The sequence below is a fragment of the Anguilla rostrata genome, chromosome 5 (assembly GCF_018555375.3).
Source record: "Anguilla rostrata isolate EN2019 chromosome 5, ASM1855537v3, whole genome shotgun sequence".
Lineage (NCBI taxonomy): Eukaryota > Metazoa > Chordata > Actinopteri > Anguilliformes > Anguillidae > Anguilla > Anguilla rostrata.
Window position 1 is genome coordinate 40192665 of NC_057937.1, and position 27673 is coordinate 40220337.

The following is a 27673-nucleotide window of genomic DNA, read 5'->3' on the forward strand; positions in this document are numbered from 1 at the left end:
TGAGCTGCGCCTTGTCCTGAAAGCCATCTTAGGGAGGGCTGGTGAGATAGCGTGCTTAGAATGATAGTGAAATATTATTTCCATTTGAGTATGTGTTTTTGATTGACCCACATAGTTTTATGTGCACAGAAGGATAGGTATTACAGTGCTTTAGGCCACAAGCCCCCACCGAATGCCCCTATATCAGTCATTGTAAAAACATTGCTGGTCTGCAATCTTCATCAGAAACTTATGCGTCTAAAATATCCTTCATTGCACAGAAAATATGTCTGAGGCAGAGCCAATCAAAAACATGCAGTAATTGTGGAATGATATCAAAAACTCAGTGCAAAAATGGCTTGTTTATCTCTCACAATCCATGTAGTGCCATCTTCTGGCTGAATTGATATCGGAAATGTTTATAATTGAGACTAAATTTGTGAACATTTTCAGCAGTCCTATTGGGCATGAAAAAGAAGCCATCAAGAAACTTCATGTCGTCCTTGTTGCATTTTGTTCAGTGACCACATTTACTTGCACATCATTATTCTAATCTTATTTGGAAAATTTAAATATTCCGATTACGATACAGCCCAAACACCTTATTCTGAAAAGTGAGACTTGCCCATTTCGAATATATGAAATTAGAATAGGATAAATTGTATAGGCCTGTAATAATCCACAAATAAGCATTTAAACACCTTATTCCATTTACAACTCTTAAACAAGGTCTGTACATATATTGTACAGATTTGCAAGGTGTCTCAGATGTTGAAGTCAGCTAGTTTACTGTAAAAATGTTGTAACAAGCACAAAGCCTGCACTTCTGGACCGAAAAGGAGATGGAAGTCTTAATTTCTGTATTAAACTAATTCATCATTGAGCATGATATGCACAACAGAAAACATTGCAATAGTGTTTTTGTAAGGCTGTAGCAGACAAATTAAAGATGCACAGTTCTGTCAAACCCCAAAACAAATCAGACACAGGTAGAAAACGCGAGAAGCAATGTATTAAGTAGAGCTGTCAAAGTTGGCAAATAACTTGTAAATGTGATTAAGCCGAAATAAGAATATGCTTAGCTGCGTTAAAAAGTTTCACATGTTGATCATTATATTAATGGCACAAGTTAATGCATTAACATTGACAGCTCTAATTTTAAGGCAGTCAAACAAAACAATAGCAGCCTTTTGCACCCAATAAATTAAAAGAAACTTTATGCACATGGAAGAATTACTAGGATGCTGTTCTTTACCACTGGCTGAATAACATGAACTGAATATTGAGCCTGTGTACAGGAATAAGATTAGGTTATTCCTTTCATAACACGTTCATGGCATAATCGGAATATCAGACTGTAACTGTAATAAGGATGATCATTCAGAATATGGTGTGAATGTAAATGTGGTCATTGAAACCGTGCTGACGTGTGATACAAACCGCGGATTTTAAGGCTGCAGCTGCTCATCTCTCACCAAGCGGTGGTCCTGTAAGTGCAGGTGTGTCCTGTCAGCACATTCTTATTGGGCAGCTGCTGGGGTTTTTCCTCATCGTCACACTGGAATATGTCATCGCTCACAGACAGTGCCAGCAGAAAACATTGTTCTCAGCGTTGCATGAATAACCAGCGAGCCTGCAGCAAGCTGCTTCATGTGAGGATTAGAAAGGGGCAACACCTTGTGTTCCTATTGCCCTGACCCTAGTATCTGTGACTGCATGGTAAAGAGTGCACGGCACACCTGTATTGGTAATCGAACCAAAAGTAGCGCCCCGTTATCTGTTCGTAGGGCTTGATGACTGCTAAATCCCTCCCAAATGCTTTGCCTTGGTTGTCATCTTGTCTTGAGCTTCTCATTGTATCAGAACATGAGCAGGTAGCTCCTTGTAGTCTAGCTGCAAACCTAGAACTGGAAAGGCTGTAGCGCCACCACTTTGTAAAGGGCTTTTTCACTCTAGCAGCACTCTTCTGTCAGAAAGCTTGAGCTGCAACATGGACCTTGGGCATTTGTCACTCAGAAGAAAAATAAATGAATCACTTGTGCATGAATCACTCTATGACTCTGACAAATCTGATATGAGCCAAATCAAGAACTGATGTATAATGCAGTCTACAAAAGAAAAAAAGCTTTAAAGGGAGTGGGAAGTGGCAGGAATTCAGTCAAATTGTTGACCCACCCCATTAATCACTTGTCATAAACGCAGATTTGCTTGTCGAGCTTTTACTGTAAAGGTGAACAAAAGGACAACATGTGCGTTTAAGCAAATGGTGTCATGATGTGTTGGCTGGCAGGTGGGATTTGATTATCTCCCAATAGCCCTAATCTTCACAGGAGACTAGACGATAGAAAGTGGACCAGATGAAAGTGAAGTAGCTTTCCTTCCCAGCTCTTGGATTTAAATGATATAATGTCTTTTGGGCTTCTTGTCAGATCAGAAAAGATAGGACGAGTTGCCTTCTTTGTACGCAGTCAGAGCCTTAAATTGTTTGACATCCTGTGGCTTGGATCTGGAATCTCTTACGTGTGCAGTTCTGGTACCCGGCCCATTCTGTTCTGCTATGTCCTCTGCCTTTCCCTCTCCTGAGGCATGTGTTTCTCTGATCCTCTATCACAGTGACCTGCACCTCCACAGAAACACACTGCCAAAGAAGGGACTCAGGTACCGGTGGCTCTGACTGCACCCAGCGCTGCGCTCTCTCTTTGTGTTTGGGGTTGCCACCCCTCTCTCGCTCACTCTCTCAGTCACTCGCTCGCTCGCTCTCTCTGTCGTCTGCTTGCGCACACATGCTTTGTTTTTTATGTTCTTTCCACTTGTACTTTGCCGCTTTGTGTCATCAATCACCGTTGGCAGAGCCACGTGCACACGTGCATGTTTCCCTGTAGACCGCTCCAGTATTTCACTAGAGCTGCGCACTCTTATATTGGCACTCGGGTTGCCGATTTCTTTTAATTTATTCGTTTTTTGTTTATTTTTGTAGCAGAGACATTTTTGCTGTTTTAATTTTTAGTGTGAACTATGTGTTGTCATCAGTCCCAGAATGGCATCGTTACAAACTCTGCTCGGGCTTACGGAGTGCTCTGAGGAAGGGAGCCTCTCACTTTTATGGTTTCTTTTCCCAGAGTCCCTTGCGGTTATGGAGTGTTGTGTAGCATTTCCCCTGAGGGCTCTCCCCCGGGTGGGAGGGGAGGCTCACGGTGTTGACAGCCAAGCTGACTTAAACCTGGAAGTGTAAACACAGAGACTGTTATAAACTTGGAAGAGTAAATACTGAGGTCAAGAGGTCAGCACACCAGACACCTCTACTGGGCCCTGGTGTCATTGGTTACAGAACAAACTCCCTGCACTCACTAAAGCATATCTGTTGCAGGAACATTTGATGGGACATTCCATGCCAGTTACATGCACATTTTACCAATACATTGTTTTTCATGCTGGATGTGAACATGGTGGATTTTTTTGTGTCAGACTGACCCACACTATTGCCTGTGCTTTGCGTTTGTAGTCCTGCTGCTTGTTTGTTCATATGTAACTGCATCCAGACCCTAATGTAATGGAAACGTTTTCGGGAGGGACTACTGTGCTTTGTTGCTCAAGTCTGACCCTGCGTTATTTATGTAAGAGACTCGCTTCTGTTCATATGAAGCTTTTCCTATACTGTTACTATATCACTTGCAAATGTTTGTAGTCGAGCAAAGGAAGCCTTTTTTCATAACCATGAAGAATCCCCAAGGTTCTGGCTGCTACGAGTTACAGCACGTGAGAAAGGGCTCCGCTGGCTGTGATATCCAGTCTTGTTGTGTCTGCTGCCCTCGTGTGTAAGCGAACCGCGTCTGCCCTACCTGCAGGTACGCCCCGTCGCCCCAGCTGCGCAGTCACGAGGACGCCAAGGAGTGGCTGCGCTCCCACTCTGCGGGCGGGCTGCAGGACTCCGCCAGCAACTCGCCCTTCTCCCCCGGCTCTAGCATCACCTCGCCCTCCGGGACCCGCTTCAACTTCGCTCAGCTGCGTACGTTCCCTCCCGCGCGTCGCTCACCTCCTGCCGTCGCCCTGACAGCACGGGCTTGGCCTAACGCGCGACTGTGGGAGCAGATTGCTCTGACTACCTGTTAACCTGCTAACAAGAGAAATAATAGCCACTACTCTTGAGTTGCGGCTAATTTACATTACATTAAATTGCTTTTCTGGGGGGAACAAAAGTAACGATAGGTAGGTACTACCAAGGTTTTGCCAGTACTTGGTGGTACCTTCTTGTGCTTGAACATCTGATTCTTTGAATACAGTGCTTCTCATATGTTTTGTAACAGCATTTTGTGTCCAGTTATATGCAATGGACATCTGCCTATCATCGAGTTGTATTACTCAATGACAGTCGATGGGATTTGTCATTGTCTAGTCTGCAACCAGTCACAATTCCATGACCAGGCATATTATTCCAAATCCAACTTAGTGCTGTAATGTGGCATGTTCTGTGCTGTTCTTGAACTATTCACAGGCAGACCATTTGAACATGGTATGCAGTTCTGTGATGTAGGATGTAGGTTCATTGACATTTATCAAAAGAGTTCACCCGCGGTGCTGACCTGTATGGTGACGTCATGCTTTGCGTGTACCAGCAGCCAGCCCAACCACAGCTGCGCAGATCAACCTGGCCAACCTACGCACAAATTCCATGTCCAATCAGGAGGGTCCGTACGACCCTTACAGCGACTCCCGCCTCCGCAACTCCTCCATGTCGCTGGACGACAAGTCCCGTACCATGAGCCGCTCCGGCTCCTTCAGGGATGGCTTTGAAGAAGGTAAGCCTAAACCAAGAACCGAATGACTCTCTACCACACCAAACCTTCGCCTGTCTATGGTCTCCAGTATTGCAGTTTATGCCATAAGCTCAGTATTGTTGTGTATTAAACGTGCAGAAGAAACCGAAGAAAGTCCGAAAAGCATGATGATGTACCAAGATTACAGTACTCTCATTATATTCTTGTAGTAAGTTGCATTTTTTGGGTATATAACCAAGGGGTTAAACCTCTGAAAGTGGAAATGGAGTTCAGCTATCCTCCCCTAGAGAGTTTTATGATGCTTCAAATCTGTTTTTGTTCAAACATCTGAAGGAGTGAACAAAACCATAAAGAAACCCTTTGTTATTTTCTAAGGAGTATTCTGAGGTTGGTTTGGTTGGATAATTAACTACAAATTCTTGGCTCTGAAAAGATATTGTGATTCAGTGCTCATCCCCTGGCTTTCCAGTTTGCCAGTTCCCCTTGGTGACGTAGCTCCTTTTGGCAGGAGTACGTGTCCTGCAGGTCCAAGCATAGGCCAGACAGACAGTCGAGCCGGGCCGTTCAGACTTGCGGTGCGATGCAAAGCAGTCTGATAGACATCAGGCTCCAGTCACAGGCGGCTGCTTTGGGTTCATGCAGAATGCCAGCTGTAAAACCTGCTTTCATTTGCCCGAACGTGGTAGCAGGAAACTGTCACCCAAATGTTTATTGAATTTAAAAGATTTAGGATTAGTCAAATGCAGGGAAAATTCCATTTTTATTCACATCACGGTGCGTGTTCAGTGACCAAATCTCCAATATTTTTGCTGGAACATTGTTACTTTTTTCATTTTCTCTATCATTCGTAACAAGTCAAAGTTGCCCTTGGCAAGGAGTCCAATTACTGTTCTAGCCTGAAGGCTGAACACACGTGTAGTTCTCTATTCTATATCAAATGCAAAGCCACTAAAATGGATGTTTGACACGATGGATATTTTTAGGTTCTCCACAGGATCCGAATGGCATCATGCTTTATCGGTACTGCCCAGCTTTGTATGTCTTTCCTCTTAGCTGTGAGTTCTCTCCTGGTTCCCCAAAGACACGAAGCCTCACCATATTTGACATTGTCTGTCTGATCGACACACTGTAGCAGCCTCAGTGAATAAGCCCCATTGTGCTTAGGATCTTCCGTCCGTCAAAAGACTAAGAAGGAGTGTATAAACTCAAAGATACTGAAACAAAACAGTCTAACGCCTGGGGGCAGTCTGGATACATTCAGTCAAGAATCTAGACGATGCAGCCCTGCATACAAAGCAGGTGCTTTTACCCCGTAGGGCCAGTTATTCACACTTTACCTTTTGTAGTGCCTTATCTTTTCCCAGCTCTCTCACAGGGCTTGAAAATGACATAATTATAGGGCAAATTAAAAGTAGCTGACATTATAATCAGGACACTTGATGACAGACGGATCACACAATGCAGAAAAACCTTCCAAACAGTTTTTCACAAATAAAAGATGAACGCTGCATTGTTCATCACCGCTAACTGTGATAACATTGAATGGATGTTTTGTTGCAATGCTTGTTATAACTACTGTTATTGCTAACACTGAGCCGCCGCTTGACTTAGAACAATGGCAATCACATGATGCATTCCCATGCTGCTTCCTAAGCTGTCTAAGCTTTATAAGTCATGCTGAAATACTTATAATATTACAAATATTGTCAGTATTTTTGAAGAAATTAGTGTTTCGTATAGATTTACAGATGAAACAGTGGTAAATATCCAGCTTTCTTGCGGTTGTTGCTGTATGTACTGTGGTGGGAGGAACAGCCATTAGAGAAAAACAACATTCCCAAATCCCCATGCTCATCAAGTTTGGCCACACAGGCAACTTTGTCATGAAGCATCTTGCTGACACAGAAGTGGAAATTTATCTTGGGTTGTACTTTGATATGTAATGACAGTAATTTTGATAATATGTGGCAGGAGTTTGCGTTAATGGCTTTAGTTTTCCTATTGGATAGGGTTACTGCTACAAGGATATTATTTTATGTGATGTTATGGGAAATCAGGCGGGGGTATGGGAAAGTATCGTTGCACTGTCAGACTTACCAACAGAGTTGGAGGTGGTGGGAGGTGCTTAACTCCTAACAGAGTGACCTGCTAGCATGTTCAGTTGAGTTAAATGTGTCATCATTCATCACAGCCTCTAACAATTAATTTACTGTAACATTTCTCTGTGCTCAGAAATCTTACTGTTTATTTCTTCTGTTTTATGTCTCTAGTTCATGGCTCATCACTGTCTCTTGTATCCAGTACCTCCTCTATCTACTCAACGGTGAGTTCAAGTGAGACCGTTTACTGTTGCGAGTGTAAATATGTATATGTTGTATTTTTTTCACAGAATTATATGTTTGACGTCTCATGAAGACAAAGTGTTGGCTTGTGGTTCAGTGCGTCTGTAAGTGTGTAAGTGTGGTGTTTCAGACCTGAGGGAGGTTGTTAAGGAGGCTGGGCTGTCCTGGTTTGGTCACAGGGGAGAACTGCATCAAGCTTTTAGACTTACTATGATACACAGATACGCCCACATGCGCACATACACACAAAAGAGGGTTTGCTTTCCAAGTTCAGTGTTTTCAGGGCATGTGAGCCGTGTTGGTCCCACCCATGTGGAATGAGCCAATGCCCTTGCTTTCCTCTGGGTGGGCCGTGTACTCGGAGTCGGTAGTACACTGAAATGACGGCGTCTCTCTCGTGTGGTAACATGGGAACACTGCAGTCCTTAAGAGCAGGTGTCAGACCCACGATGACGGCCACACTCGCCTCCACTTACACACCGAAGCCTTGGGACACGGTAGGGAGGCTTTGCTTGATCAAAATTGAGTGTATTCTTTATGACTCAACTGGATGAATGGGAACCCAAAAGTATGTATGTATGTAATTTCGTTTTCGTGTGTTTTTAAAGTTCTGCGGTGTCTTTTTTTGCTGGTGCTTTTTTGGCTATTGTATGTGTTTTGCTCGATTATGTAAACATATAATAAAGGAATTAATGACAAAAGAGAGCTCATTGTAATGTTAAGCACTGCAATGAGCTCCTGCTCAGGGAAGTACATGCTGACTTTAGAGGTTGAATAAAATATGTTTTTAAAATGCATAGTTCCCAGTCCAAGCTATTGAGGAGAGTGGTGAATCTTCATTTAGTGCAATTTTATCCATTTAGCCTGTTAAGCACTGACTAGTCCATTAAGCACATTTGCATTAATAAAAGATTCTGTTCCAGATAAGATGAGGATTAAATCAGCTGTATTGTCTTTGTGTTACATTTATTCCTCCAAGATGCTCCCGAGATCTGATCTTCACAGACTCCCTGCAGGTTCCATTTCTGCGTATCCAGACTGACATGGTTAATTTATGACAGGAAGCACTGTGATTGGCACTTCCATGTCTGTTAGGAAAGCAGCAGTGCTGAAGCCGTTGCAGCAGTGCATCATAAGTGTCAGCACTTTTACAGCATGTCGAAACATGAATATAGCCGCCTCAGGTGTATTCACCCTGACCCAGGGAAAATAATTTCATAGCAGGGTCACTTTGTAACAACTAAATGTGTGTTTGTGTTACTTCTGAGACCTACCTGGCAACTGCAGCAAAACACACTCCACACCAAGAACTTGTACTTCAGAATCTTATATCAGATCTATTTCAGCTGGGTAAAAGAACAGCTGGATGGAAAACTACTCATGGAAGCCGTGTAAATCTTATTAACTTGATCTTAATGGATTATATATGGGTATATATACCGCTAAGAACTATATTATTAAGTTTACTTTTAACAAAAATGTGTATATTGCCTATGTAGTTCTATTGTATTTCAAGCTGATACGACAGCAGTTCCAACTTGAAGTACTTTTCTCATAAGTTTTGGACCAGTTCATTTCCAGTTTAATTGTTCCGCGCAGAGTTAAGGAAACAATGCACAATGCAGTAAATGTCATTCTGAATCACTCGCTCCCTCAAGCATAGTCTGTGCTTTGTCCTCCATTGGAACTATTACCAGGGAATCAAAACAAGTCTTTGTTGCTGCTTTTTATGGAGAACCCTAATTAACCAGGCCTTTTCTCCTTAATCTATAAATTATGCGTGGCTTAAAGGCAGAAAGTCATGTGCTGCAGGTCCCATCTCATTCCAGCTTTGTCTTCCTGCAGCAAGGTGATACAGGCAACACCGTTGCCTGGGGAAGCCTTTTCCAGAAACCATCCCTGTGTTTGTTTATCTGCAAAGTGCACTGTCTTGTTCAGCCAGTTTAATAACCTGACATTTTGTTTTCACAGCCTGAAGAAAAATCGCAGTCAGAGGTAAGGATGTGCATTTTTCATACATTTTTCAGAACCTTTTTGTTGTTACAACAGATAAAGAGGGCTCCAAAGTGGAAATCTGTTTATTTGTGCCGGCCTGGCATAGTGGACACTGTTTTTGGCTCTGTATCTAGGTAAAGGCCTTTTTAAAGTCTTTGAGCAATAAGGTCTTACGAGTCGTTAATTTGCTTCCTGTATGGGCCTGGGTCATGGGGGGAATCTGTGAACACCCCTTCTGTCCCTGTTTTTCTTTTCAGATCCGCAAGCTGCGGAGAGAGCTGGACGCTTCCCAGGAGAAGGTGTCCGCACTTACGACGCAGCTTAGCGCAAACGTGAGTAAGGCAGAGATAGAGCCTCTGTGTTTTCCATTTGTCCCAGCCTCCCCGCAGGCCCGGCTCTCATAAACTACAGCAGACCCCCAGACGAATGATTTGGGAGCCAGTGTTCCAAGCTTAACGCTTTCCACCTTGCATCCAGGAGAGATAAATGCCCCCGTAAATTACACCAGCATGCCTTCACCCAAACAAAAGGCACATCCTTTTAAAAACCTGACGGTGTTCCTGCACACCCAGGCCTTGGGCCTTTGCCATGACATTTGTTATAAGAAAGAATTCCTGGTATGATTAGGAAGGTCTGCTTTGTTGTATGGAGAAGGGCTAACAGCTGGTTACACTTATGGTTTTTTAAAATATATATATATATATATACATACATACATATAATTTCATTTTCCTGTGAGGAAACCTGGCGGAAATATCCAGCCAAGAGTTTGGTATCTGTTTGTCGACGGCGCGGATAATGTTTGGGTTTGGAGCGTCACCGACGTCTGTCTTCACCCCTGTGCCCTGCGCAAATCGCATGGCTGCCCTGATTAATGCGATAACGCACCTTCCAGCTCCCTCGTGTGCACGGCACCACCTTCTCTGCATTTCATCTTCCTGCTTGAGCAGCCGCGCTCCGGCCCCCACCGGATTCCTTCATCCGTCATTTTGGACCATATTGGGAGAGTCGGAGGCATATTGTGTTTTCGCATGGCTGGTTCTGTAATGTTAGTTTCTGTGAGGAGTGATTGGCCTTTCCTGAGTGTTGCACCACATTATATTTTCCATCAGTTATACATTTCAGTGGTTTGTTTTTCTGTGACATAGATAAACATACGACTTAGTACTGTTCACGCATTAAGGTTTTTGTAGCACTCCCTTGTTCATATTGATTATGCTGTTTGTGCTTTAATGAAGGTGAGTTTATTCTTCCTTGTTTTGGTGCTCAGTATGGCTGTGGTTATTGCAGTGAGCTAGGATAGAATATGTTAATCATTTGGCACGCAGTGATTGAGTTTGAATTTCCATAAATCAGTGTTCAGTGTTAGAGTAACATTGACCAGATATTGAAGTCAAAATTACACATAGCCAATTCAACGTGTAGTTTCTTGCTTTCACAGATTGTTAGCCATGCTGAATTTGTGGACTTTTTAAGCAGTTGTTGTTTTAAAACACATACTGCTTGCTGCTGTGAAGATGTGCCAGAGCTGTTTGGTTAAGTAGATGGCTGGGGGCTGTATTCCTATTAAATATGGTCTATAAACTCACTCTTGGATTTAAACGAACTATTCACCATAAGTTGGCAACAAACACATTTGATTTTGTTTTTTCAATAACTATATTGCAGCTATTGACTGCAGAAACTTATTTGTTCTGCTAAGTTGACCTGAATGGGTGCAGAGATTTGTAACATCTCATTATGTGCGAATCTGAACTTCCTTGCCTGAGAGCAAGGCATTTATGCAGTAATGATAGCCAGCAATAATTTGCTTGTTGTAATTGACACTACGTGATAATCACAGTCAAGAACTGGCTATACTTCCTTTGTTCCCCAGAATCATCACTTTACTTTATTGCATTTGTCATTATTTTTCTTCTTTTAATTTCTTTGGGGAAGAACATCTCTCTTCGTTGTAGCCCATTGGCATGACTGATCTCAGCCTTTTGGCTCACCGTCTGTCCTTGCAGCCAGTGAACCCTCAATCACTGCCTTCAATGTCTCTTGTGAAATCTTCCTCCATCGACTTCAAGCTCATTAAACAACCGGGCCTTCCCTCAGGAGAGATGCAGCCCAGCCACTCCTCTTTCCTCAAGTTACAAAACTAATGACAATATTTACACATTATGGACAGAGTGACTGACTTGAATGGAAATAGTTAGACAGTTTTACCGTTGAACCTGGGCTTAGCCTTAGTTAGCCTCCGTTCTCCACGGCAAAACAAATTAAGTGGAATTACATGCACGACCTGCCTCGGAGCACCGAGAAATATGACAGCGGAGCAGGGTAATGAAAGCCTTCCTCTGGCCCGCATCCATCGGGGGCACAGGAAGTTTCGCAGTTCTGCAGGCTCTTAGACCTGCCGTCCCCTCCGGCTCCCTCCATCAGTCCGGCCCCTCTCGATGAGTGCGCTGGAGTTCACCCGTCCTTGTTCCTTAACGGGACCCGGCGTGGGTTTGAACCTTGGTGGCCTGGCTGACGTGACCACACAGAACCTTCTGCGAAGGTGGGGAGTGGGGCAAACCTTGATTCGTGATGGCGTCTTGCCCTCCTTCTCCTCCTCCCCTCGATGGAAGGACTCCAAGTCTTTGCTTTGTCTGTACGAGTAAACTGGCTCATGTTACGCGGAGCCCGCTGATAACATCAGGACCTGCGTTTGCTTATCCGCCGCTTACCGCACGGCAGGACAGTCGCAGTCAGGAAGCTCGCCCGGCACGGCGTCCTCCACCGCCTCGCCACTTCTCACCCTCGCGCTCCAACCCGGAGAACATGTCGGGATCTCTCACCCTGCCAGACGGTGCTCCCGGCCCCAAATCGGGGGGCCCGGTGATGTGGCACCCTCTGAACCATTACCCTTCCCTGAGGAAGCGGCCGCACCTGACAAGGAGCAAGAGCCACAGCCCGGACTATCAGGAGAAGAGCACCCCTCTGTTTGAGGACCTTTCCATCCAAAACATCAGTGAGGTGGGGCCGAGGGGGCTTTGCTGTGAAGCATTGGGCTTTACTGTGCTGATGAGGAGCATGTTGGAGAACTTGCTTTCCCAGGATTCATTACCCATCAAGGGTTGGATCTTTTCCTACACTTTTCCTTTGACAGTACTTTTCTTCTGAAGCCTTTGTCATTGACTGACACTAGGGCTTAGTGCAGAGTTGAGATGAAATGAAAGCTGTTGGTCCTATTCTGTGAATGGCTGGTTAAGATTGGGTTTTCTTCTGTGGCAATGGAACAAGGCAAAGTATTGTATTGCAGTGGGACAAAAAAGTGGCTAAATATATTTGAGCTGTACAATGAGCTTTAAGATTATTTTAAGAAACGTTTGAAGTACTTGTATAGTAGTAGAAGCAATGACAGCAGTAGTAACAGTAGCTTCAGAAAATTATTATTGGTAGTAGCAATAATACCATTACAGTTTTGTTATTCAAAAAGACAAGCATGCCTCAGGACAGATTGTTTGTAATTCCTTGAAAGCAGTCAGGTGTTCATGTGGGCGTGAAGCTAGTGATGAAACTTAAAAACAATGTTTCTTCACACTAACTGAACTGTGACGTTTGGTGTTACCACTGTTCATACATACAGTGTAAAACGGTTCCATCTGCATCAGGTTTGCAACAGAAAATGTACCTTTCCACCAAGGACACTCCTCTGTACACTTGGCATAAGACATAGGGTCTCTTATTTCAGCTGCTGGCAGTGATTATGAGGGCTTGCATGGGCCTCATACTGATCTCTACCTTGCATTACTATCGCTGGAGCCGTGTCCAGACAGGCACAGTTATCATCTGAGAAGCCGCCCTCATCCTCAAGATTTGTGTCTGCATTTATTAGCATCTGTCCAGGTGTAGCTATCTGTCCCATGTGGCTGCAAGATAACTCCTCTCGTCGTAAGGAAATGCATCATTGAGCCGACGTGTGCATGCTGGGTTCTGCTGAATGGGATCCAACCACAGTCCTTTAGAGACCATAATGGGATTAATCCACCACGCTGGGTGCCGCGAGCACCTGGCCGCTGGCTGTGGTGGGCACTGCTGGCCTGTCACTGGAGGGGATGGAGACGCTAACGCGGGACACCTGTGTTTGTTCGCAGGCTCACCTGGTGGCCGCCTTCGAGCAGAGCCTGGGGAACATGACCATCCGGCTACAGAGCCTCACCATGACCGCCGAGCAGAAGGTACGTGTGGTTCGTGTGCAAGCGCAGTGCTACACTTTTCCCTGTGTGCATGTACTGCACATCGCACACCGATTGCAGCATTGGGCGTAAATTGGTTTTTGCCACACAAATGAAGTAAGCAACCCAACATCAGGTGAGACAAGCATGCAGTCTGTTTATTACTAGTTGGCAACTAACAGGTGGACAGTAAACAAACAACAATGGGTACATCTGCAGCCCTCAGATGTGTAGTATCAGCATGACACTTTGGTTCAACTAATCTGGTGCTCATTGCTGCCTGAAGAAGACCAGATAACAAATGGCATGCTTATTTCATTCGAGTTACTGCTCATACTTCTGTGTCGCTTTGTAAAGCAGCTGACACCCCCAAAGTTCTCATTGAGCGTAAGTAATTCCTCAGTGGGAAGCTGTTGACAGGTCAGCTGTATGAGGTCAGCCCATGGTCGTGAGATCACACTCACCTTGCATTGTCCCACAGGACTCCGAGCTGAACGAGCTGAGGAAGACCATCGAGTTCCTGAAGAAGCAGAACGCCGTGGCGCAGGCAGCCATCAACGGGGTGATCAACACGCCAGAGTTGACCTGCAAAAGCCAGGGGAATGGAAGTGGTGAGGGTTATGGATGCTCTGCCTCTGTCAGAATCCAGAGGAGAGCAGTACATCATGTACATCACTGACAACATGCAGTACAAACCAGACCCACCTGTGAGGGGAAACACTGGAAGCTTGGTCATACTGAAATAGGATTACCAAAAAGGGTTGTGTTAACACTGCAAAGTCCACTGTTCTTTTTTTTACTGGAAGGCCATTTTTATGCAATTTAGATGAATGCAGCACTTATACTATTGATATTGAAGATACAAATACTTAAATGCTTGCTTAGTAGTTGCAAAAGTAGTTTATGTCTTGGTTGTGTGAAGTTAATTTGCTCACATGCAAGTTTTCCCAGTTTTGGGTAGGTGATCATATTTAGACACATGCACACACACACACACACATGCACATATGCATGCACTCTTCCACATATTATGACTTTGTACTGGAGGTACAGTACATATCATGTGTGTTTATATAGAGCGCGTGCAGTGAAATACAGTGATAAGTGCAGTAATCAAATTACACAGAGAAAATTACAGTGTAATGGTGTGACTTTTATGGCTAAGATGGCCTCTCCTCTCCTGTCCCTTGTCTGCGCAGCCTCGGACAACGGTGAGTCGCAGCCGGACCTGCGCATCCGCAGACAGCACTCCTCGGACAGCGTGTCCAGCATCACCAGCGCCACCAGCCACTCCAGCGTGGGCAGCAACATGGACCAGGACGCCAAGAACAAGAAGAAGAAGAAAAACTGGGTCAGTGCCACGACAACTTAACTGGACTGCTGTATTTTCCATCGGAACCAATGAATTTACCCAAAACACGCAAACACCACCGTGGTACTCATTTGGCAAATAACAGTACATACAGGATATACTCCGTCTGGAGGTTGACAGGTGCTATTTTAGCCCCAGATGCTGAGCATCTGAATGTAAGCCAGGGATCTACACTTACATTTTGTGCTCGTAAGTTGAAAAATGTCAGAGCGCACTAATGCATCCCAATTAGTAGATGTGCACCTAAATTATTTTTCAAGTTAGCATACGTCAATTTTCAGGAGCAAATGTTCCCAAAATGGGAGTGCTGTAGAGTTGCTTATTTTGCTGAATTAGCCATAGGACAGTTCCAGTTTCCTTAGGTGTGTTGTGCAATGTTTTCTTGCGCACGTACTCACACCTCCCACAGTGTGTGTCGGGAGATACTTATCTGCTGTGTGTACCTGCCTTGCCCTGTTTCTCACGTATGTGTTTCTCACCATTGCGTCCCTGCACAGTCTTCTTGTACAGGAGGAAAGGTGAATACAGTAGACATGGGAGTGGTTTATATGTGGACCAGAGGCCAGAGTAAATCAAAGCTTTGACCCATCTTGCGGGCAGTAGCCCTGTGCCTAGCTTAAATCCACTCTTGTTCCTGGGTGTGACATTAGCCTTTATCGCAGGGGTCAAAGGTTTTATTTAATTCCAGCCCTGGTTGCCTTGTGGTGTATTAGAGTGTGTAGCCAAAACCGTGTTCATGGCTTTGTGTGGATTTTACATGTCCCCATGGTCAGTGCAGTTAACTCAGTGCTTGTTCTTTTGCTCTGTCCTCAAAAGACGGTGTCCTGCACAGGAGTGAAGGTGAAAGATGACGGTGTCCAGAGAGAGTGTAGTCTTATCATTTCTGATGTCTGCAGGCAACAAATACCACCTAGGGTGTCCTGACATTGCATTATGTATTATCAGACTTCTCACATTGTTTGTTTCGTTTTTCATTTTAAGTATTTTTTCTACAGTTTTACATAATACCCAAAAGCAATACATTATTTTGTTGCCTACACGCATCTTAGAGCTTGAGATTAATTAAGTCCTCTGGAGATCCATTGAAAAATGAACTTGGAGAAAGTGCTCGATTAGGTGTCCAAACCCACAGGACAAAGTTGGGCCAAACAAGAACTATACATAACTGAAAGGCACTTCTCTAGGATCATTTTTTTCCCCAGAGAACTTTAGGTACTGGCGTGTTTCTAGAGTCACCCCAAGCTCTGCTGTGTGTCCTTGAGTTTGCTAGCTCCTGTCATAGCTGAACCCTACGGGTATAGATTCTCTGTGCTTTTCATTTAGCCTGGCTTTCTTCTTGACATTTCCTTCAGCCCTCGACCGTGATTAATCCAGCCCCAACAATGTGCTGCCATGGCAACAGTGCCAGGCCTAAAGAATTTGCACAACACACATTTTTTGGACTTTGTACTGGTGCGTTGCAAACTTTTTTGTGGACGTGTCAGTTATGTGTACAGCCACACCATGGCACACACTGGCAATCACCTGACAAATACGGCCTTTTGAACTTCAGACCAAGATGCCTATCCCTAGCACTAGGGTATACGTCCATTTCGGCTTAAAATATGAACACACAATCTTACATCCTGTAGTAAATTGGCCTTTCCACAATAGACATCTCTGCTGTTCATCTGCGGTACAGGGGCCCTCCATGGTTCTGTGACCATGCAGAAGGCTGAACGCTGTTTCTAACAAAGCTAAATAAACACAGCCATACTGTAAGCCGCATGTGACTTAAAATGCCCGACTGCACTCCTGGACTCATTGTGTGTTGTTTTTGTGTCCTTTTTTATTCCCCTTTGTGCTTCGCTTCATGTGGCAGGTCTACGAGGTAAGATAGTTCTAACAAACCGCTTAACCTTGCTAACCAAACACTTTCTTTAACATCACTAACCCTCTCTTGCCTTCTCTTTAAAATTATGCTTCCCTTCACAACTTTACATCTGAAAATTAGCTGTTTGCTAACTGGCATTTAAAGGATTTAGGATGCGTAAACAAACGAGTTGAAAATGGCACCTTGTTTATGTCTACCTCCCAGTTTATCGTGGATTTGTATTTGATGGGTGAAGGTGAAGTTCAGGGCCATTCTTTGCATCTGGTTTTGAGCAGTCGGTTCCTTATCCCTCTGTAACTGTGAAATCCAAAAGCAGAGAAATGGTCATTCGTATCATTCATAAAGGTGCACCATGTTTATTCACCATAGCCTCTGATTAAAGGGGCTCAGATGATAATGATAGCACCTCGGTTCTATCTCTGGAGCAAAGTGGCCATCCAGTGGGATCGGGTCACTACTGTTTCTCTCGAATATGTTCTGTGAATGTTCTACTTTTGTTGTACTGAATGTACTCTCTTTTTCCTGTCCATGGAGTGCTGACAGTCTTCTCTGCTCTTCATTGCAGCTACGGAGCTCTTTCAAGCAGGCATTCAGCAAAAAGAAGTCGCCCAAGTCGGCATCCTCGCATTCGGACATCGAGGAAATGACCGACTCCTCCCTGCCCTCGTCCCCCAAGCTTCCCCACAACGGCTCCTCGGCCTCTACGCCCGTCCTGAGGAACTCCCAGTCCAACTCTCTGTATGTGCCCCCCACTCCTCCCCTTTACTCAAAGCTGGCGTGTCCTTCAGTCGGTTTCAGCCGATCAGATCCGGCCTTACTGGGCGTTGTGCACTTGATAACCTGGGGGGACTGTCATATAACACCACTCAGTGATTGGCAACCTGTAGAGTTTCAGTTGGTGAAAATGTAGCCAATTAGATCTCCCAGAGGGTTCTATGAGTGAAAATAATTGTCTCTCAGTATTTCCTGTGTGGTTTTCATTATCACTTTATAATTTGATCCCTGTTGAGCTCACATGTCCTATGACTCAGCTCCACAGCATTATTTGTGTGTAGTTTTCATCAATCTGATATGAAGAGAGTCCCTGCTTTTTGATCAGTTACACGATCACAGAGGACTGCACTGGTGTTAAGCGTGTCCTCCACGTATTATTGATGCAAAGTGTGTTACCTATATATTATTGATGCTTCTATAGTATTTGGTGCTTTTTCTCTGTGTGCCATTGTTGCTAAGCAGAGTCTATGCGTATTGCTGATGCTAAGTGCGTTTGCTGTATAGTCCTGCTGATATGCTTGCTGTCTGTGTGTGGCTGGTGCTAACCGTGCCGTTTGCTCCGCGCGTTCCCGCAGGCTCTCGGAGTGCACGGACAGCGAGGCGGAGACCGTCATGCAGCTGCGCAGCGAGCTCCGCGACAAGGAGATGAAGCTGACGGACATCCGCCTGGAGGCCCTCAGCTCCGCCCACCAGCTGGACCAGCTGCGGGAGGCCATGAACCGCATGCAGGTGAGATCTCCCACAGCGCACCGGGCCCCGAGTCGGATTTCACGAAAGGGGCCCGTACCGCTACCGCGGGTGGCACCCGCACCACAGCAGGGCAGCGAGCGCCAAATGAAGCTTATGAAGTCATTTCATGAGGGGCCCGTGCCACAGCTGTGAGCCACACCCAGTCAAGGAGCTAGCACTGTAAACAGACACACACACGTGCACACAAGCAAAATGAGAGAGCACACTGAAGCCCCGATCCTCATGCTAACAAGACTTGCATGCAAAGCTAGTCTGTGGGTTTCAGTGAATGCAACCATTTGTGGTTTTCGTGCTGTACTTGAGGAATGGCATTCAGTCTGGAGCATCCTACACGGAAGTAAGGCCAAGTAGCTTCAGGAAGCTTCAGGCCTACCATGCACAAAGAACGAGACACGCAGACCACGCAAGTCACAATCGCCGTGATTCAGGAGTGCTGTTGTGTAAGAGCCTGGCGTAGCCGTTGGTGTGATGTATGGGGATGTGTTTCTCCAGGGTGAGATAGAGAGGCTGAAGGCTGAGAACGACCGTCTGAAGCTGGAGAGTCAGGGCAGGTGCAGCCGGGCCCCGTCCCAGGTGTCCATCGCCTCCTCGCCGCACCCTTCTGTGGGACTGTCCCAGCACAGCCTCAACCTGTCAGAGTCCACCAGCCTGGGTGAGTCTGTGCGGTCACACATGAGTACTGGAGGTATAGTACATATCATGTCTGTGTGTTTGTATAAGCATGTGTCGTACATGTGGACTCGAGGTATAGTACATATTATGTCTGTGTGTTTGTATAGGCGTGCGTGAGTGAGTCTGTGTGTGACTGTTTTTGTGCTTTTGTATATGTGCGCCTGTATTAGAGAGAATGTGTGGCAGCTATTTTTGTGTGTATGTTGTGCTGAACTCGAAAAATGTGGGAAAACACATGTATCTGCATGCAGCTGCTTTCCCCGGCTAAAATACTCTGAGATTACTCATGGACAATGGTGTGTGTTTGTGTGTGTGTGTGTGTATATATGTGTGTGTGAGTTTGTGTGTGTGCACGCGTGTGAGCACACGTGTATCGGTGTGTGTTCCACAGGCTGCTGTAGTTCTGCTCTATGTTCTGGCTCTCTAATGAGTCTGCCGTGTGTCCCCGTCCCCTCAGACATGCTGCTGGACGACAGCGCAGACAGCGGCTCACGCAAAGAGGGGCGACACGTGAAGATCATGGTCGTTCTGGAGGAAGACGTCAAACGGAAAGAGGTCAGAGAGACCAAGGGCACAAACCATGACTGCTCAGGCACAATTACAGTGACACGCAACATGTGACTGACCAATAAGGCAGAGCTATAATCACGCACATACGCTAAAATGAACTGCTTAGGTGCGTAAGATCACGCTCCCTTATCGCTCTTTTGTATTGTTTGGACAGGAGTGTAGACCTCGCCACTTTCTTATCGGCTGCATAGGGGTCAGCGGCAAAACCAAGTGGGACGTGCTGGACGGGGTGGTCAGGCGCCTCTTCAAGGTAACCCCCCCCCCCTCCAAAAAGAAACCCATCCTGTTGTTGCTAATTAAGGACTTTTCACTGAGGTCACTGTGACCAAACTGTGACCGTCTGACCGCCCCCCTGTGCCACAGGAGTACATTGTCCACGTGGACCCGGTGAGCCAGCTGGGCCTGAACTCGGACAGCGTGGAGGGGTACAGCATCGGGGACGTCCACCGCACCAGTGGGGCCGAGACCCCAGAGCTGCTGCCCTGCGGCTACCTGGTGGGGGAGAGCAACACCATCTCTGTCACACTCAAAGGTACGCCCAGTTCACTGTCTTCTCTGTCACTCACAGGTACACCCAATTCACTGTCCTCTTCCTCACACTGAGGTACACTCAGTTCACTGTCCTCTTCCTCACACTGAGGTACACCCAGGTCACTGTCCTCTTCCTCATACTGAGGTACACTCAGTTCACTGTCCTCTTCCTCACACTGAGGTACACCCAGTTCCCTGTCCTCTTCCTCATACTGAGGTACACACTGTTCACTGTACTCTCCATCACACTGAGGTACGCCCAGTTCCCTGTCCTCTTCCTCATACTGAGGAACACACTGTTCACTGTACTCTCCATCACACTGAGGTACGCCCAGTTCCCTGTCCTCTTCCTCATACTGAGGTACACACTGTTCACTGTACTCTCCATCACACTGAGGTACGCCCAGTTCCCTGTCCTCTTCCTCATACTGAGGTACACAGAGTTCACTGTCCTTTCCCTCATACTGAGGTACACAGAGTTCACTGTCCTTTCCCTCATACTGAGGTACACAGAGTTCACTGTCCTTTCCCTCATACTGAGGTACACACAGTTCACTGTCCTTTCCCTCATACTGAGGTACACACAGTTCACTGTCCTCTACTTCATACTGAGGTACACCCAGTTCCCTGTTCTGTCCCTTCTGGGCCCTGCTTATTGTACCCATCCTTTTAGGTGCTTAGAGGTCTGTAGAATCATGCACTGGACTGATGGATACATGCTGTTGGAAATACAGTATCTCTATCTTTCACGTGGACTATTTTTATTGTGAACTATTGAACTATTGTGAGCTATTTCTGCTTCATAATCAGAGAAGCCTCAAGTCAGTCACATCCGATTGTTGTGAGCTTAGTGGGCTAAACCAGAATCTCAGACATGACCTTCAGGCCTAAATGTTAAAAATACATTTTAAGTTAATATCATTGCTAACCCCCAACAAAAAGGAATGTTGACAGCATTAAAGCCAAGCATAGCCAATTATGTTTGTGAACAGTTTCAGAAAATACTGTTTTACCAGTGTCTTAAGATGGGGTTGAAATGGTATATGATTTCACTTTATGTACATTGTTTATTTATTTATTTATTTATTTTTGAAGTCATCTTTTGAATCAGACTGATTGGTTTGACTTTACATTCGAGTGGTCTTTTATTCCCCCAAGATGTTGGCAGGCCAAGTTTAGCCCTCAGGCCTCAGGTTTTGTGTCTCAGCCTCAAATTATTTCTGTGTCATTGTATTTTCCAGGAGTGGTTTCTGTACTAATCTTGGTCAGGAAATTATTTTACATTTTTTCCCATACTACCAGTGAGTTTTCTGCTTTCTGAATACCCACTGGTAAATCTTTTTCAGTGCTATATGATTGGTTTCTTTTCAAAAATGTTTTGAAACAATTATATTTAGAAAAAAATATTGATTCCATTACAAACTCTGCAAAGTCAGTACCCATATATTCTACTCATTCTAGATATTAGATGCTTCTCTCCTAGCACTACAAATTCTTAAGAGCTAACTGGAGTGTTTATGGTTTTTGCTGTGATCAAGGATTCAATCAATATTTATTCTTTACATGTAAAACACAAAGAGGCTACAGCGTGTTAGCATTGTTGTCCTTCTTATGAAAACATTGAGAAAGCGCTTCAGGGACGTTTACGCTGTGTCTCCAGACATTTATCCCTCTCTCCCGCCGCTCTGTGTGACGGCGCTCTCTGTCTCCCCCCGCAGGCGTGTCGGCGCACAGCCAGGACAGCCTGGTGTTCGAGACGCTGATCCCCAAGCCCATGCTGCAGCGCTACTTCTCCCTGCTCCAGGAGCACCGCCGCATCATCCTGTCGGGCCCCAGCGGCACCGGCAAGACCTTCCTGGCCAGCCGGCTGGCCGAGCACATGGTGCTGTGGGAGGGCCGCTCGCTGGCCGACGGGGCCATCGCCACCTTTAACGTGGACCACAAGTCCAGCAAGGTGAGGCTGCCCTGCCACTGACTGCTACGCTTTACGTCCTTCCGCTCACACCGGAGCAGAAGGAGTTTTGTACGTTGCTAGGGGTGTTCCTTATGAAGAATTCTGTTATGGCTGTTGGAGTTCTCAGTGTACTGATTCCTAGCAGTGCTATGAAAGTCATAGGTTCCTTTTCATGTCCGTGTTATGCGTGAACATTTTTAGGCGGAAAGCAAGGCGTTAAAAAGTGACAGCTGGGCGCTTTCTGACTTTAATATTACTCTGAAAAACTGTGTTGAATCAGGGCCCTCTCAGCCATGCTTTGACATGCAAATCCTGAATAAACTGAACATCGGCTGCCTGTTGATTTCAGGAGCTGCGTCAGTACCTGTCCAACCTTGCAGACCAGTGCAACAGCGAGAGCCACACGGGGGACATGCCCCTGGTGGTCATCCTGGACAACCTGCACCACGTGAGCTCACTGGGGGAGCTCTTCAACGGCCTGCTCAACTGCAAGTACCACCGCTGGTGAGTCTGCTGACCTCACAAACATGGATGAACGCAAACACAGCCCCATCTGCATGCAGCTGCTTACCCCAACTTTAGCCAGTCAGGGACAATGCGGTGTGTGTGTGCGTGCGTGTGTGTGTGTGTGTGTGTGTGTGTGCATGCATGTGCGTGTGTACAGTATGTGTGTGTGTTTGTGTTTGCATGCATGCGCCTGTGAAATCATGTATGGTTTTTATGTCATTCTGTTGCTTCATCTCCATGCAATATTCTCTTTTTTTCTGTGCCTACAGTCCCTATATCATTGGCACAATGAATCAGGCCACGTCTTCAACTCCAAATCTGCAGCTTCACCACAACTTCAGGTATGCTTTTATATTTGTAACCTTTTTTCATTTTTGAAAACTTTACAAATCTTAAAATGTGAGACAATAAACATATAATTTAAACAGAATCGAACAGCAGTTTGCTTGAACTTTAAGCAAGCATTATTTTTTTGGCTATTACAGAGATCAATCCCTTAAGAAATTAAGGAAAGTAAGAAATTACTGGTAAACTGTCATAGACTGTTTCCAGTTGTCTGTTTGTACACATCTTCCTCCACTAGAGGGCATTATTTAGTTATAAATGTCTCAGATGTGACAGGCAGGGTTGCGCTAAAGGGTGAGCTCTGACTGATTGGTGGTCCGTTCCCGGGGGGCGTGGTTTCAGGTGGGTGCTGTGTGCCAATCACACGGAGCCGGTGAAGGGCTTCCTGGGCCGCTTCCTGCGGCGAAAGCTGGTGGAGACGGAGATGAGCAGCCGCACGCGGAACATGGAGCTGGTGAAGATCATCGAGTGGATCCCGCGCGTCTGGCACCACCTCAACCGCTTCCTGGAGGCCCACAGCTCCTCGGACGTCACCATCGGTGAGACCGGCAGCCCGCGAGTCATGGTTTATCACAGAACCTAACCTAAGCTGGGGTCTGAGCTTCTGTTGTCTATAAATAACTGTCAGTTTGATGAGTTAGGTTCTGTTATTGATGCTGGGCTTGTTTCCTTCCAGGGCCACGCCTCTTCCTGTCCTGTCCCATTGACGTAGACGGCTCCAGGGTGTGGTTCACAGACCTGTGGAACTACTCGATCATTCCCTACATGCTGGAGGCAATTCGAGAGGGCCTGCAGGTACTGCGTAGCGCAGTGATAGAACAGCCATTTCTGTTATGATGGTAACCATGTCTGTTACCATCACAAGCTGTGTTATTACCGTGACAACAATTAGAAATCCACTGCACTGAAAAAATGGAGCTGATGAGTAGAAACTAGGTTGTCTGCCACCAATATGATGAGTGGCTATATATTAACACTGGCTCTTTACATTGACTCTGGATTTTTACTCTTTGCATTGACACTGGACTTTTACTCTTCACATCGACACCAGACTTTTACTTTAGACATTGCCTCTGGTTCTTTACTGTTTACATGGACTCTGGCCCATTTGTCTTTACATTGACGCACAGAAATGACTGCCTCGCTTCTGCTGTTTACTAATAGTCGAAGTGTAATGATGAAAATGCTTGCCTTGAGTGCACAAAAATGCCATGTTTATTGCTGTTATAATTGTTACTTCGGCAAGGTGTATGATATATGTAGGTAATTATCTGCTGCAATGGCGGGCTTAAATATCTATTTGTTGTAAACATGGCATCCGTGTCCCTGTTGGCAGCTCTATGGGAGAAGGGTGCCCTGGGAGGACCCAGCCAAGTGGGTGATGGACACGTACCCGTGGGCGGCCAGCCCCCAGCAGCACGAGTGGCCGCCCCTGCTGCACCTGCGGCCCGAGGACGTGGGCTTCGACGGCTACTCCGTCTCCCGGGAGGGCTGCCACAGCAAGCAGGTCCCTCAGAGCGACACTGAGGGAGACCCCCTGGTGAGTGAATAGCACATTCCCCCTCCTACTCCCTACCTTAACAACCCCCAACACCCCCGCCCACCACCGCCCTTACTCACCCTTACAAACGCTTACCCTTCGTGGTCTTTCACAGATGAACATGCTCATGAGACTCCAGGAAGCAGCCAACTGCTCCAGCCCCCAGAGCTACGATGACAGCGACTCCAACAGCAACAGTCACCATGACGACATCTTGGACTCGTCGCTGGAGTCAACATTATGATGGCTGTGCTCTCTAAAAACAAAAACAATGAGAAAATTGTTCTAACCTGAGACAACTACTTGACTGAAATAAGGTGTCACTGTTGCTCCTTGCTTTTAACCCATAGCAGTGCAAACCATTTTCATTGTTAAATTGTTGAAAAAAAAAGGGTGCGGGTAACCCATAGCAGAGAAAAGAAAAACTTTTTTGTAAACGGGGGAGAAAACTGCCCTGCTCTATTTTTACAGTGGTATTTATACAAGGCTTTCGGAAGCCCAGATTTATGATGTGAAATTTACACATAATGACGTGTATCTGTGGAGTGAAGCGTAGTGCCATGCCCTTTTCATCTCACTGAAGGAACTGTTGCCTACGCTGCTGTGAACCAAACAAGCCGCAGGTGGCTGGACCCCTGACAGTTTTGTGTCCTGCGCTCCTCAGCTGCAGATGGTGCTTGCGTGGTCATCCTGGTGTACTGAGTCTAGATCTGCTCCCGCCCCGCCCCGCCCCGCCCCAGCTCTGACCCACGCTCCACCCCTGCTCCATCCACCTCAGCCCATCCTGCCCCGCTTTGATCCTACCATTTCCCGCCCTATCCCACGCCTGTCATGCCATGCTTCAGCCAATACTCCCCTACCTCATCCTGTCTCGCCCAACCCCTGTCCATTCCCTCCCTCTTCCCGCCCCTAACCGACCCTGCCTGGCCTCACCCTTTCCCACCCCATCGTACCTCATCTTTGTGCTACCACTGTCTCAGCCCTGCCCTGCACACAACTGCCCAACCCCTGCTGTAGAACACCCGCTTCTACAACTGCCTTGGTTATATGCTGCCCAGTATTTTGGGGTGACCATTCTCTCCTTTCCAAGGCAAGCAGTCTTTTAGCATCTAGCTGCAAAAGTCTGTCATTAAGCCAGATGAGTTCTGATTGGAAACATCTGAGTGAGAGTGTGATTTTGCATCTTAGCCTGAGAGGTTTTACTTGTGTACTTGTTTCATTCAGTACACCATATCTGTTAAGTCTTTTTGATGTCAAACTTGGAAGGAGGTCTATTTCCCCTCGAGATTTGAACCATTTTATTCAAGACAATCTATTTGACCAGTTGCATTATCTTACAGCTGCAGCTGGTTGGATATCTCTTGATGTCGGGCTTTACCTTGAGCATATTTTCTTCTTTTAGGGGCATAGAAACACCTCTACCATTGTAGCACTTTTCATGATACTGTAGCCAAGAAATCAGAACATTATGAGCTTGACCAATCTGCAGTCTCTGAGATTAGCAGTTAAATCTTGGTGCTAAACTTCAGAACAATGCCTTACTACTTTTGTAATAACTGCATTTACGCTATATTAGTATTGTGTCCTTATTTTGTGCATAAAACTACAGGGCTGTAGTGTTGCCCACTTCAAATTCAGCATTGGACAGGCAAATATGAAGTGCTGTGACACTGCTATCCCTAGTGCCAGGACATTGGGACGCTGTGAGGCAACAGTGTTTTTGGATTCCATATCAAGTCTTTACAGCTGACTGATAAAGAAAGGTTTCCTGGAGTTTAGCACTTGTCAATGTATTGAGGTTTGTGCCCAGTATCAGTTCAGAAAAGTGTGCGTCCCGACAGCCCATCAAGGAGAGGAAAGGTTTCGCTTGGTGCTCAGTCTACGGCCCTGTTTGCCATGCACTGTACAGACTCTGGAGGAAAATTACCAGAAGAGACCATGTTGATTTTTAGGGTTTTTTTACAGTATGTATGCCTAATGAGCCTTTAATCTTTCCATTATTGTCGTGCTCATATTTTTGTAAGAGAATGATGTCCCTGCATGAACCACTTTTGCTGCTTTTTGAGAAAGTTTACTTAAAAACAATGGGCAAGAGCAAAAAGGCTAGTTTTTGTGGGTGTTTCTTTTATTTGTTGTCTGACTGAATTAGGTTTTAAAAATTCTAATTGCAAAGAAACAGTACAGCCCATCTCCAGTCCAGTCATTACTGTTGAGATGGGATACCCAAGAATACCTGCTATTTTTTAAATGAATGCTGGTGTGTGAAAATGCAGTTATGAGAATTAGCATGGTAGTGATCTGGATTCAGTGTAAATGGGATTCTTACTCTTGTAGAGAGGTTTTTGTTTTATCTGGTTTCAAAGGTCACAGCATTAAGCATTTTAACCCTGTTGAGTGATGCACCACTTCGATTGTATCTCACAACTCTTCCATTGTCTTTCAAAGTTTTACCTGTTCATTTTGAGTGTTCCCTAGTTACTAGGTCTATGCAACATTCATTTTGAATTTTCAGTGGAAGCCAAATTGTTTCCTAGTGTTTTAGGTACTACCACAAATTGTACAGCAAGTGAATAGATGTGTGAATAATTTTTGGGTATGTATTTTAACTAGCATTTCTCTGTACATTTGAATACAATTTTTGTTATTGTCATTGGAAGCACAGAAAAAAAAGAAGTGTGGTTGTTTGTGTAATTGTGAAACTTGTGCCAGCTGGAATTTGGATGCTGAATTTTTACGGAAGATTGCTGTTGAATCTAGTAATATGAAAAGTCTGTTAATGAACATGTACTTTAATAGGTACATCTTTCTTTGTAACATAAAATGTAAATATTTGACTACCGTGCTACATTTTGATGAATTTTTCTAGCCATTTTTAAACAAAACTATAAAATAAGTATTTTACCTACAGTCTGCTTTCATTCACACAAGTCTTTCCAGGGCAATGTTGTCAATATATCATGTGGCTCCCTCAAGAATAAATTTGAACACTGTACCAGTCTTAAATTATTCATAATTCAATAAAATGAATGCTTATTTATTAATTGTTGCCGTTTAAGTTTTTATTATATTTTGAGCATGGATTTACATCATTTTTAGGGATGCACAATTTGGACATTTTGGCCTGGTAATAACCATTTGCCTGGCCGTGTTGGCCGATGCTAATACCAATGCTGAGAATAGCCTGTTTTACATTTTAGCATAAAAGCAAGTTACAACCAAGGTTCCACATTCATGAAAGAGTGATTGATTTAGCCTAGTGGAAATTCCATAAAGGTTTTAGTAGAGGTAATGAAGGATGAATTGCACATGCCACCTAATATAGAAGTTGCTGCATCCGCTGGTCCAGAGCCGGTACCTCCAGCGATTCCCTAAACCAGCATTGTGCTGCAGCTCAAGCTCAAGCACCTCAGCAGAGGTGAAGGCTGGGGCAGTTGGTTCCGAAAAGGCCACCAAAATCACTACCAATGCCCTAACACTCGGAGCACAGCC

The 27673-nt window shown here is 45.3% G+C and overlaps 1 protein-coding gene across 16 annotated transcripts in view; it reads left to right on the forward strand.

Annotated features, from left to right (window-relative positions):
- LOC135255262 (neuron navigator 2-like) overlaps positions 1–27225 on the forward strand; it is a 194369-nt gene extending 167144 nt beyond the window's left edge. For 8 of the 16 annotated variants that reach the window (XM_064336200.1, XM_064336201.1, XM_064336190.1 and 5 more), the window contains 23 exons: positions 2593–2637; positions 3825–3985; positions 4593–4775; positions 7025–7077; positions 9068–9091; positions 9349–9423; positions 13216–13299; positions 13778–13907; positions 14496–14647; positions 15166–15195; positions 17107–17279; positions 17891–18044; positions 18558–18717; positions 19195–19292; positions 19462–19557; positions 19671–19839; positions 21557–21792; positions 22142–22296; positions 22569–22640; positions 22987–23183; positions 23321–23439; positions 23981–24184; positions 24300–27225. In XM_064336200.1, coding sequence (XP_064192270.1) covers positions 2593–2637; positions 3825–3985; positions 4593–4775; positions 7025–7077; positions 9068–9091; positions 9349–9423; positions 13216–13299; positions 13778–13907; positions 14496–14647; positions 15166–15195; positions 17107–17279; positions 17891–18044; positions 18558–18717; positions 19195–19292; positions 19462–19557; positions 19671–19839; positions 21557–21792; positions 22142–22296; positions 22569–22640; positions 22987–23183; positions 23321–23439; positions 23981–24184; positions 24300–24428 — 2899 coding nt within the window. In that variant the 3' untranslated portion in view covers positions 24429–27225. The remainder of the gene's footprint in view (positions 1–2592; positions 2638–3824; positions 3986–4592; positions 4776–7024; positions 7078–9067; positions 9092–9348; positions 9424–13215; positions 13300–13777; positions 13908–14495; positions 14648–15165; positions 15196–17106; positions 17280–17890; positions 18045–18557; positions 18718–19194; positions 19293–19461; positions 19558–19670; positions 19840–21556; positions 21793–22141; positions 22297–22568; positions 22641–22986; positions 23184–23320; positions 23440–23980; positions 24185–24299) is intronic. The other 8 variants (XM_064336191.1, XM_064336198.1, XM_064336193.1 and 5 more) reach the window with 5 other exon arrangements.
- The last annotated feature ends 448 nt before the right edge of the window (positions 27226–27673 follow it).